The following is a 12,783-nucleotide window of genomic DNA, read 5'->3' as shown; positions in this document are numbered from 1 at the left end:
CTCTGTTTCCTGTCTTTCAACCAGTTAGCAATCCATACATGTACTTGTCCCCTTATCCCATGACTGCTAAGTTTCCTCAGGAGTCTTTGATGAGGAACTTTGTCAAAAGCTTTTTGGAAGTCCAGGTATACTATGTCAACTGGATCACCCTTATCAACACACTTGCTGACACTCTCAAAGAAGTCCAAAAGGTTGGTGAGGCAAGATTTACCTTTGTGGAAGCCATGCTGGCTCACTCCCAGCAGGGCCTGTTCTTCAAGGTGCTTTACAATTTAATCCTTGAGGATGCTTTCCATCAATTTGCCTTGAACAGATGTTAGGCTAACTGGCCTGTAATTTCCCAGATCGCCCCTGGATCCCTTTTTGAAAATCAGTGTTACATTTGCTACTCTCCAGTCCTCTGGTACAGAGCCCGATTTCAGGGATAAGTTATATATTTTAGCAAGGAGGTCGGCAATTTCACATTTGAGTTCTTTGAGGACTCTTGGATGGATGCCATCCGGCCCTGGTGATTTGTTAGCTTTCAGTTTTTCCAGACAGTTTAGAACATCATCTCTTGTCACTTCTATCTGACTCAGCTATCTAGCCTCCATCCCTAAAAAGCCTGGTTCAGGAACAGGTATATGCTCCGTATCCTCTGCCATGAAGACGGACGCAGAGAACTCATTCAGCATCTCTGCAACCTCCATGTCCTCCTTAATAATCCCTTCACTCCCTCATTGTCTAATGGTCCAACCATCTCCCTGGCAGGTTTCCTGCTTCTGATGTATTTAAAGAAGTTTTTGTTATTCCCCTTGATACTTTTGGCTAAATGTTCCTCAAACTCTCTTTTTGCCTCCCTTATTGTCACCTCGCATTTCTTTTGCCAGAGTTTGTGTTCTTTTCTGCTCTCTTCATTTGGACAGGCCTTCCAATTTCGGAAGGAATTCTTCTTCCCTTTTATGGCTTCCTTGATGGTACCCGTTAGCCATGCTGGCATCCTCCTGGACTTAGTGGTACCTTTCCTCCGTTTGGGTATACAATCTAACTAGGCTTCTAGTATTGTGGTTTTGAGTAAACTCCATGCACTCTGGAGTGAAGTGACTCTGCTGATTTTCCCTTTCAGCTTTCTTTTCACCATACTCCTCATTTTGGAGAAGTTTCCTCTTCTGAAATTCAAAATGTCCATGTTATACGTCCTTGGTGATTCTCTCCCCACATGTATGCTGAATTTGATGGGCACTATGGTCACTGTTCCCTAAAGGATCAATGACACTGACATCACGCACCAGGTCCTGGGTGCCACTCAGGATTAGGTCCAAGGTCACCTTCTCTCTGGTTAGGTCCAAGACCAACTGTTCTAGGGCACAGTCATTTAGTGTATCTAGAAATTTGACCTCTTTGACCTGATCTGACTGTGAATTTACCCAGTCTATGTGTGGGTAATTGAAGTCACCCATAATTACAGCCTTGCCTCTCCTTGACACCTCCCTGATTTCCTCCTGCTACTCCCAGTCACTGTTGGCATTTTGATCCGAAGGGTGATAGCACATCCCCAGTAGCACGTTCCCTTTCAGGCCTTGTATTGACACCCACAAGGTTTCTGTGGAGGACTCCAGTCCACCTAGGTTTTCTAGCGTGTTAGATTCTATCCCTTCTTTAACACATAGTGCTACTCCTCCTCTAAGGCGCCCCTCCCTATCCTTTCTATAGAGTTTATACCCAGGGATAACAGTGTCCCACTGGGTCTCATTGTTCCACCATGTTTCTGTTATGCCCACTATATCTATTTCTGCGTTAGCAGCCAAGCACTCCAGCTCAACCATCTTGGCTCGGAGGCTCTTGGCATTCACATATAAGCACCTATACGCTGAATCTCTCACCTGATGTATGCGATCTTTCTTTTGATTCTTTGACCAGCTAGCACAGGCTCCCGTCTGCTCTTTATGCGGTTCTGCTCTGTCCCCTTCTGTTTTATCTGAATTCTTTGCAGCCTCACACTTTAAAGTATGGCTTTTGCTGAACGGGATACTGCCGAGCTCCCATCGGCTGTTCCCCAGGTGTCATTTTAAAAGCTGCTCAGCAACCTTTTTTATTTTAAGCACCAGCAGTCCGGTTCAATCTTGGTTCAAGTGCAGCCTGTCCCTTTTGTGCAGGACTTGCTTGCCCCAAAATGTATCCCAGTGCCTAACAAATCTAAACCCCTCCTCCCGGCACCAACATCTCATCCACGCATTGAAACCCCTCAGCTCTACCTGTCTCACTGTACCTGTGCATGGAACAGATAGCATTTCTGATAATGCTACCTTGGGGGTCCTGGACTTCAAAATGCTACCTATCAGCCTAAATTTGGCTTCCAGGACCTCCCGACTACATTTCCCCAATCCCCACACCATTGGTGCCAACATGCACCACAACAGCTGTCTCCTCCCCAGCACTGCCTAAGAGCCTGTCTAGACACTGTGTGGGGTCCGCAACCTTTGCACCAGGCAGGCAGGTCAAAGGCAAGTCACCCACTACAAGGAGGCCCCCCCACAGAGGAGTATCCCCTGTGCGAGAAGATATGGGCTCATCATCCATGGAAGGCGTCCCTTCTAAAGGAGCATTTCTCACTTCCTCAGACCAATGTCCTCCTTGCCCTAGACCTTCATTCTCCCTGACAGCAGAGGAGCTACCAGCCCTGGAGTGGGAGCTACCAGCCCTGGAGTGGGATGCCTCTATCACGTCCCTAAAGGTCTCGTCCACATGCCTCTCTGTTTTTCTGAGCTTCTCAAGATCCGCCACCTTGGTCTTAAGGGAACGCATTTGTTCCCTGAGGGCCAGGAGCTCCTTGCACCAAGCACACACCCATGACTTATGCCCATAGGGCAAATAGTCATACATGTGGCACTCTGTGCAATACACTGGGAAGTGCCCCTTCCCCTGCTGACTTTCTATCTTCATACTGTTTTTGTTGGCTGTTTACAGTATTTAGAGATAGTTTGTTAGAAGTTGTTTATTATCTGTTTATTAGATAGTTTATTAGAAGGATACGTCTCAGCTGTAATGGTCAGCTATTTATCTGTCCAAACAGCCTTTCCCAAGAATATTAGGGATATGAGGGAGGGATTTGCACTTACGTTCTCTTCTCCACCAGACTCCTTGTGATCACACGGGCTTGTTCCAGGCTCCCCCGGACACTTCCCACTAAACTCCTGCAAAACCCCTATGTCCTGTCTACTATCCCTGTTCGCTATGCTCTCAGGCCTTCACCTCTTATGTAGAGTAGCCTTCCAACTGAGACACAGGATGTGAGTCAAAGGAATGTGGGGCCTCTTCCAGCCCTAGCTGACTCCACCCCCTCCAGGCAGGGACAAAGTAAAACACTGGAGTTTGGTAGCCCTAGCAAATCCTAGCCCTGGGGAATTCTAACCCTAGCAAATAACACAGACAGAGAGAGAGACTAAGACCTACTCCTTAAAGAGAAACAGCCCCTGAAAATCTCCCCTCTTCCTGTTAGTTTGTTTGAAGGGGAAAAGGCTAGATGTTTAGAAAAGCTTGCTCACCTTCTCAGCTGTGTCTGCTCTTCACAGAGTAGCCTTCCACCTACTCATTCCGGGTTGCATCTTTATGCAGGGGTGTCCGCAAGACTTTTTCCGGGGTGGGGTAGCAATCAAATACCCACCACCCTGGGAGTATGCCTCATTGAATTCAATGGGAACTGGCTCAATCCAGGAGGGGAAGCCTCCTCTTGCCACTCCTCCACCACCCATGTCTACATGTATACATAGATATCTTCTTACAATTATTATCTAAGCATACCCCTGCTAATTGTCAAAGTGGTAGTTCTACTGGGTAGTTCTACTGGGAGGGACACTATGCTGTGTTAAATAGAGATAGTTGCTCTCCCCCTGCTAAATATAGCAGGGGGAGAGCAACTGTCTCTATTTAACACAGCATAGTGTCCCTCCCAGTAGCTGTTGCTAGCATCTCCCTTGTGTTTCTTTCTAGAGTGAGCCCTTTGGGAACAGTTAACTATCTTCTATTTTCTTTTGCTATGTAAACCACTTTGAGGACTTTTTGTTGAAAAGTGGAATCTATATATATATAATTCTCTAAGGCATACCTGTGGCTAATCCCGTGCACGACAGTTCTTGCAATAGTTCATGAGCAGAAGCACCTGACTGGGCAGTGGGGATTCCATATGCAGATATGGAGGAGGAGCCTGTGATGGTTAAGGTCAGTTGGAATGCAACTGTTACTGGTCGGAAGATGTTCTTGACTGTAGAGGAGAGGAATCTCTCTATATAAAAGGATAGTGGGCAGGGGTCTGCAAAGAGAGGGGTCATGTGGGAGGAAAGAGCCCCTTCAGGAGAAGGAGGCTGCCTTTGTGTGAATTAGATGAGGAAACAAGATGAACAAGGTCTGTTAACTCAGGAAGAGAGAGGCAGAGATAAGCTGGGAGGGGATGAAAGGCAGAGGGGAAGAGCGAGTGGAGGAGAGAAAGAGAGAGAAAGAAGAGAAGGGAAGGGAAGAGAGAAAGAAGGAAGGGTGAGGGACAGGCCCAAGCCTGTCAGCAGCCTGAGGAGAATAAGTAGTTATAGCAGCAGCAAGAAATGGCCCAGTCAACCACTGCTGCTGTTTGGGGCTACCGAGGCCATTGGCGGAGGGAGGCAGGCAAGGGATGGGCCCTGGCTTGTCAGCAGCCTGAGGGGAATGAGCGGCCATGGTGGTGGCAGCAGCAAGGAAGGGCCGCAGGAGCAGGGCTTGGGTAAGGGTGGGGAGGTCTCTGGGGATAGGTAGCTGCAGCTTGGCCAATAGGCACCAGCAATGCTGCAGCCATGTGGTGAGGAGGTGGATTATCTCCCTCTGGGTCTAGCATGGAGGAGTGAAGCATGGAGGAGTGAACAAGAGGGGTGAGGGGAATGGAAGCAACAAGATGATGATGGAGGAGGAGGAGGAGGAGGAGTGTGGCTCAGATGAGGGAGGAGAGATCTCTGAAGTGAGGGGGACTATGGCAAGGGGTGAGGGGAGCAATCAAGTACTAGCGCGCAAATGCCCTGTGCAGGTTAAGCTAGTATAAATATATTTCGTCAGGCCTTTCCAAGGACATTCACATCTGTCTTAATGTTAACATCGCTTTCACAGCTGGTAGTATAACCCCCCTCCCCCCGGGTGTAGTACAGCATTTGGTTCAGGTATCACAGTTGGTAGTATAACCCCCCTCCTCCCGGGTGTAGTATAGCATTTGGTTCAGGCTGGTGGGTATGATCAAATAGCTACTCTGCTGTGATTAGACCCAGAGGGAGATAATGGATGGCTGGATGTCTGATGCATGAGACAGAAGCTGAACCAGACCTAACTCCTTGCTTAAGTGAGCAGATGTCTATTTAATTATAAGGGAGGGATTTATTTTGTTTGGTGTTATATGTATGTATTGTTTAATTACAGAGCTGTAATTCTTGAGTTTGTCTTGTGGGCCTTCATGGAAAGCCGCAAGTAAAGTGTTTGAAAACAGAAGAGCTGGATCAAGCCAGGAGTTCATGTTGGACAGTTGTTTTTAACTTTCCTTCTTCACAAAGTGGATTGGATCAGTTGAATACTGGACTTTTTAAAGACAAAAGTGGGGAGTGGGAAGGACATGTGTGAGAACTGTTAAGTTAAACGTTTCTTGTTAGTGAATATTTGCATAAATACGTATCACTTGTTTTATCTTTAATGCTCTCTTGCAAATTCAATTGCAGTCTGGGCGCTTCAGAACCCATGTTACAGCAGCATTGCCCCTTTAAGGCTCTTGCCATATCAGACCAGCAGAAGCCGGGCCAGGCAACTGTGCAAGGCAGCATGTTTATGCCCCCCTCCCCGCTAATCAACCATAGCTATTAGAGGGCCTCCGGCCTGACCTGTCTTGCCCTGCCCCTCCCCAGGAATCTCCACAGCCACCAGCCTGGCCAGAACCATCCAGCCTGGCAGAGCTGCTTCCATGTAGGCTCTCAACCCTTCACCTGGAACAACATCAAAGGGGTTATGGCGGTTCCACTCTGTAGGGGGCCCACTAAAGAGGTAAGAGGGCTTCGGGGGGTGGGGGAGAAGGGTGGAATGAGATCCTGTGACGCTTCTGTATAGTGTAAATGCATAATGTGGTAGGAAGTGTGCTATAAAACCAGGTAGTAATTGTTCTCTGCATGTGCAGGTGAATATCATGGTTACAGAAATGCCAACTTGACATTATCATTACAAATTTTAAAAATTTGCACACCTGTGAGCATCTCAAGTGATCCTCTACAGTCTCTCGGATTTGGGTGGTTATGTCAAATCAATTAAGTAGGAGGTGCATGTGCTGAATCATTCCGTCGAATCATCCTTATGACAATTATTGGATTTTGATATTAACAGAAGGGCAACGCTTAGGGAAGTAATCATAGCACTTCAGACGTCTTCCCCTGGATATATTTCTCTCTCCAACCATGTTGCGTTACCAAGGGCTAAGACAATTGCAGGTTTTATATGAATAAAGAAACACCCAGCCTCAAGATAGTGACAAAAAGGAATTTTCAATCAGAACTTAAACCCAGTTGCCAGAGCGATTATATGATAATGTTTGTCACTGTAAGGCCCAGGAAACAGCAGTGCTCCCCGCATTAGCCCCTAGTTTGCTCCCTGACTAATAGTTTTGGGGCTTGTGTGAAGCCTTGGCCAAAGCTGAATACTGATACACTGCATGGTTCCCCTGGCACCATGTGGAGGTGATCATTCTCATCATGTAGTGCTGAACTTTGTCCAACACTAGGGGGCCTCTGCAAAGGAAGCAGAGTCCTCTTGAGCCCCTGCACCATGTTGGGAGGCATGTACAGAGTGCTGTCATTGTAAGGCAATGACAATGTAGTCCTTCCCCACAGAGCTCTTAAGAGAGGGTTCAGTTTCTCCTAAAGGGACTTCTCAGCACTGAGAAAAGTGTGGTGATGTGTGGAGGTCAGCACAGTTCAGAATCGCTCTCACATTGAAGACCTTGCAACAATACCCATACTCGAAAGCTGTTCTATAAAGGGCAATGACAAGGGTGGCCCATTCCTGAAGCAAGGTAAGGCCATTGTCTCAAGCTGCAACTTATTGGAACACCAACAAGGTGGCAAGATACCCTTCTAACTCCTACCCCTTGCTTTTTTAAAAAAGGGAGGAAAGGAAGAAAGGAGGTTGCACACGAGGGTGGTATTTCAAGGACCACCCTCCAAAAAAAGACCAATTCCATGCTAGGGATCATTAGGAAAGGGATTGAAAATAAAACTCCTAATATTATAATGCCCTTATACAAAACTGGTGCGGCCACACCTGGAGTACTGCATACAATTCTGGTCACCAATCTAAAAAAGGACATTGTAGAACTGGAAAGGGTGCAGAAGAGAGCAGTCAAGATGATCAGAGGCCTAGAGCACCTTCCTTATGAGGCAAGGCTACAACACCTGGGGCTTTTTAGTTTAGAAAAAAGACGACTGTGGGGAGACGATAGAGGTCTATAAAATCATGCATGGTATGGAGAAAGTGGATAGAGAGAAATTCTTCTCCCTCTCATATAACTCTAGAACCAGGGGTCATCCCATTGAATTGATTGCCAGGAAATCTAGGACCAACAAATTGAAGTACTTTTTCACACAACACTTAATCAACTTGTGGAATTCTCTGCCACAAGTTGTGGTGACAGCCAACAACCTGGATGGCTTTAAGAAAGGTTTGGAGAACTTCATGGAGGAGAGGTCTATCATTGACTTCTAGTTGGAGGGCTATAGGCCACCTCTAGCCTCAAAGGCAGGATGCCTCTGAGTACCAGTTGTAGGGGAGTAACAGCAGGAGAGAGGGCATGCCCTCAACTTCTGCCTGTGGCTTCCAGCGGCATCTAGTGGGCCACTGTGCAAAACAGGATGCTGAACTAGATGGACCTTGGGCCTGATCCAGCAGGGCTGTTCTTATGTTCTTATATTCTTATAACACAAGGAGGGTGGCACCTACCTCAGGTGCACAGAGGCCTTGAGCCACCACTGGGCAGTGAGCAAGCGTCCCCAGAGTGGTGCCAATGCTCACTACTGCATCAAGACTTTCACTGCAGAGCTGATGCAAGAGTACCACTTTTGCTCTTGTGCCTGTACTGGCCTTCTAAAAGCCAATGTTTTTCTTCCTGGCTGTGGCTCCCCATATTTTGAATGCCCCCCTAGTAGCTTACCTGGTGTCTAGTTTGATATTTTTCTGGCACCACATAAGTCCTGGAATTTCATCTCTGGAATTTCAGTTCCAGAAATGTACATATCCGGTTGTATAAAAATATGATGAATAAATAAAATATCTTGTACGGCTAGTTTCGATGGCTATTTTATGATTCAGTAGGCATTTATGAATGGATGTTGTTTTGCCACACTTTTATTGCTTTGCAGCTATCTTTTGTTTTAATGTTTGATTCTTTTAGTTATAGGGCACCCTAGGAGCATATGCTGGAGGGCAGCTAATATTTTTACTAAATCTGGGTTGCACAACTTCAGCCTTCCTGCAGATGTTGGACTACAACACCCATCAGTCCCAACGATTGGCCATTGGGGCTGAGGATGATGGAAGTTGTAGTCCAACAACAGCTGGAGAACTGAAGTTGTGCACTTCTGTACTAAATGAATATATGTCCATACAGAAGTTCAATGAGGCTTGTACCCAAGCCAGGTCTCATAGGATTGTAGCACCAATAGGAATGCATTTCTATCCAGTACGCCTGTTTCCTAAAATGCCTATGAAGTTAGTCATCTTCCGTTGTATGGCTTGAATACTGGAGAGTAACCCTGCTTGGGCAGGGCTGTCCTTAGATAGCCCTGATGGGGTGCAGGGTATGGGGCCCAGGGCAAATCAGCCAGTGCAGGGCCCCCTTCCAGTTAATATTAATGGGGGTTAAAAGAGCAGGGCCCAGGGTGGTTGCCCTGCTTGCCATGCCCTAAGGACAGCCCTGCACTTGGGCTACAACAACAATGGGCAATAGAGGAGACGTGAGCATCAGCCTTTCCCTGTGACTCACAAATGTAAACTAAAACAGTGTGATAGGCTAATGAGTGCATTTTATTTTCAGTTGTCATAATCATGAGGATTTGGGGATCAAGAATGATCTGGCTTTGGTGCTTTTAGCTTGACCTCTGTCTATGCTCATTTCCATGATGCAATCATAATCTAATTTGTATAGCAGCAGCTACTATGATTAAAGAGGAAGTGAGAGAGAGTTGTGGGTCTATGGGCTGCATTCACCAAATTTTCTCCAGGAACAGAACCTAAGTGGTCTGAAAAAGGCAGTGTAATACAGAGCCCCAAGCTATTTTCTCCATAGGTAGGGCAGCATTGCTCCATAGATTTCATAAGGGTTAATATGAATTATGAAGCTACTGGATTCATTTTCTGCATCACAACAAGAATTCCCTGCCTTCTCCTCTTCCCTGCAGCACAACTCCTGCTGGCTTCACATTTTCCAAAACATGCTTTCAGTATCGATCTTTGAGTTGAAACAAGCCCATTCCTCACACACACAGAACACACAGAATCTGGATTACAATGGTGATTAGAATCACTGTCCATTTATAAACACTTTCATTGAAAGCACCCAAATAATCAATTTTATATAAAAAGAGATCAAAGTGCTAAAATCTCCCACCCCTAAATCTCACCATTAATAATCCTCTGCAAATGTTATTAATTCAGCACTTCTTTGGTGGCATGTCAGTTTCAAAAATCTAGATGTTTAAAATTTGCATTGTTATGATTAGTAGGGAGAGCTCCTGCATGGGCATATATGATGCAATGATGTAACTTCACACCTATCAATAAATCTCCTGTCAGTATCAGGACATGAATGGAGTTAGTCATCAATTCTATAGCTCTTGAAATTTCTACAGCCCTTACATCACTCACCCTCACAATGTCCCTCTGAGGTAGTTCATAATTATTCCCATTTTAATTGTGGCTAAGAGATAGTGACTGGTCTTAGTCTATACGAGATGAAGACAGATAAAACATTTTAAGAGCAGCAGAGACAGCTTGAAAGCACCTTCATTGTGTTCAGTGCAAGCTTACTTGCTGATCTGAGGGTGAGCTTAGAAAACACATGTTTGTGTTTGATGTGGTTTGGCTTTGAACCTGGGAAGAGTGGGTTATGAAATTCACCTATTGGCTAGCTCCTGTGATGTTGCCAACAAATCTCTTCCACCTAACCCCTAGAGCAGTTTTGCCATTTTTCTTGAGACGCTTATACAAGGTGAAAGATGAATGGATATATGTCCAAACATATCAGATCAGCCATTGTGGGAAACATGGTACCTGACTAGACAGGCCATCCAGCAGGGCTGTTCTTATGATCTTATACATGCATCACTTAAAATAAGGCAAATTGTGGAACCTAGATCACCTTATGAGTGCAAGACCCACTGTGATTCCCTGTTGAAATATTATGGCTTTCTTCAATTTCAGTATGTTATGCTTAGCAGATCTGGACAATTCCATGTGCAATACTTTCCACTGGCTCTCACGTTGAAAAGTTCAATAACTGAAAAGGTTCCAGCAAAAATGGTTGGAAATACCTATGAGTAGTCCTGTGTTTCTAAACTGTCATGCAATGGAGGAATACAACAATTTATCCAGTAAGTCATCATAGCCATTTGGAAAGAGTCTTTCACAAGCATCTGAAGTCATTACCGTGCTACATATCATAATAACTTTCAAAAAGTTAAGAAAAATTTGGTCCTCCTAGCACACAAATATTTCAAAATCTAGCTTCTGAAGTCCTCTTCCACTTGGGTCTAATCCTGCTAACCTTACCAATATTAAGTACCACACATTTTCCGCCAATATTTTCCACTGGTGAGGCAAGGTCCACCACTGAGGATGCAAGCGACTGCTGCTGGGAACATGACAATACAAGGGCTAATAAGAAATGACACTGCATCATTGTTATGATGGCCCATATGATATGCAAGGAAACACCCATGTTCCTAATCAGCACTGCTGCACACATGGAAGCCAGCCCCAGTGGTCTTGTGCAAGAGGACAGTTGTGCAGCTTCTTAAAACAGTGCACCCACACTTCCACAGTGTACGTAAACTGGAAAAATACCATATGGAGGAGCACTCAGTATAAGGCAGCTTCACGTGTGATCTGACACTGTTTGAACTCAATTTCTGGGGGTTTTCAAAATCTAATTCTTCACTGAAGCCTTTTCCTTTACCAATTATTTTCTATTGGGCTCCATCAAAGACTGCACATTAGACACTTTGCTCATTTCATTGGGTAGCAGAAGTTGAATACCTGGCTACTTCACATTTCAAGATTCCTTCTCCCCAATTCCCTTTTTTTCTCAGTACACTGCATCAGATGTATTGGCAGGGGTCATAGTGTGTCAGTATTTAGTACAATTATATACCTTCAGTGCTTATTAAGGAAATAAACAAAAACTCTGGGCATGCAGTTCTGGGAGAAGGAAGCCTATGTGCAGAGAGGAAATGCATAAAATTAGTTCTGTAGCAGCAATGTTAAAGGCAATGTGACAAGAGCACTTGTGTGGACATATCCTATTACTCTGATCTATGACCCAATTTTAGCCACACACAGAGGGGAAGCCGCAGGAGGGGAAAGAACACCAGATGACAAATGTCATCAAAGCCTTCAACAACTTTGAGAATGGGCACTTTGGTCAGTGAGACACAGCTTTACATCCTCAACCACTAGACACTGCCATAATTTTTCAACCAAACTGACTACTTAGTTCCTGCATTTTTCAAGTAAATCCCCATCATCCTTCATATTATGCCTAGTGAGTCTTTTTTCACATTTATGAGGTGACTGTGAGTGGGAAAAGGGAAAGCAATGCCTATCTATTTAGAAAGTGGTGGGGAGGACACATTCGTTTAATTATCTCTGAAGGTCTTCAAAATCCTGAGCACTCAGTCATCTTTTCTGGACAAAACTTGTTTGCGATTTGATCCACAGAGTCTATACTCCAGTGTTCTAACACACAGCAAATGAAGCCAGGTAGTCATCATCTTGGACAAGAGAGATCATAACATCTCTTTTTATATTTGCTTTGGATACTGGTATCTGATGGAGAGCAAGTAACTTGCCGTGTACAAATGGTTTACTGGTCCAAGACAAGTCACAGTTTCACTTGCTCTGTGCTTCCATATTAAGATGGTGATATGCTTCTACATTCAGGTGGCAAGTCTCCTTTAGTAAGAAGGAAAATCATTCCCTTGATTTCTACAAGAGAAGTGTTCACAGGTGGGAAAAGGACTGCCAGGCCCATCAGTTAATGCCCCAAACACTACCTAGAAATGTCTGATGGATTTTTGTAGGAAGGTTGAGACATCTTCTGGGACACAAAATAATTATCCAGTAGATATTCACTAATATTTACAACAACCGACATATAAGAACTTGACAGTCCTGGGTAGGGTAAGCATCATTGATGCTGTCTCCTGTGCATACTTGTACTTGATGTTAATTTAATTCAATGCCCAAATCTGAAGGGAAGGGTCCCCCGAAAACAAGGTTGTTTTGTTCACAATTTACTCATTGAGTTCAAAGTGATGTTCTGTACATCCACCAGCAGGGTAGTTGTATTTTCTGGATGAACATTGGCCCAAGCAGGGTAGGTGCCTAGCTGAAAGATGGCCTTGGCCCAAGTGTTGATGGCCAGGCTCAGAAGGAGAACTCCCATCAGATTCATTAGCAGACCAGTCCTTGCCTGTGGAGGAAAACCAAAAAAATGAAATAGGTTAGTGTGCCCGCTGTGGACTCTTTGGGACGGAAAGAGGCTGG

The 12,783-nt window shown here is 45.1% G+C and overlaps 1 protein-coding gene and 1 long non-coding RNA gene across 3 annotated transcripts in view; one reads left to right on the top strand and one right to left on the bottom strand.

Annotated features, from left to right (window-relative positions):
- Positions 1-4,253: 4,253 nt before the first annotated feature.
- On the top strand, positions 4,254-5,672 carry LOC128325438 (uncharacterized). Its single transcript, XR_008307450.1, has 2 exons — positions 4,254-4,381; positions 5,410-5,672. It is a non-coding gene; the product is annotated as an uncharacterized LOC128325438 (long non-coding RNA).
- A 3,355-nt stretch (positions 5,673-9,027) lies between these two features.
- Positions 9,028-12,783, bottom strand: part of SLC13A3 (solute carrier family 13 member 3) — a 92,171-nt gene continuing 88,415 nt past the window's right edge. For both annotated transcript variants that reach the window (XM_053250850.1, XM_053250851.1), the window contains one exon: positions 9,028-12,709. In XM_053250850.1, the coding sequence (XP_053106825.1) occupies positions 12,524-12,709 (186 nt within the window). In that variant the 3' untranslated portion in view covers positions 9,028-12,523. The remainder of the gene's footprint in view (positions 12,710-12,783) is intronic.

The sequence above is a fragment of the Hemicordylus capensis genome, chromosome 4 (assembly GCF_027244095.1).
Source record: "Hemicordylus capensis ecotype Gifberg chromosome 4, rHemCap1.1.pri, whole genome shotgun sequence".
NCBI lineage: Eukaryota > Metazoa > Chordata > Lepidosauria > Squamata > Cordylidae > Hemicordylus > Hemicordylus capensis.
This window is presented reverse-complemented; position numbering and strand designations above follow the sequence as displayed.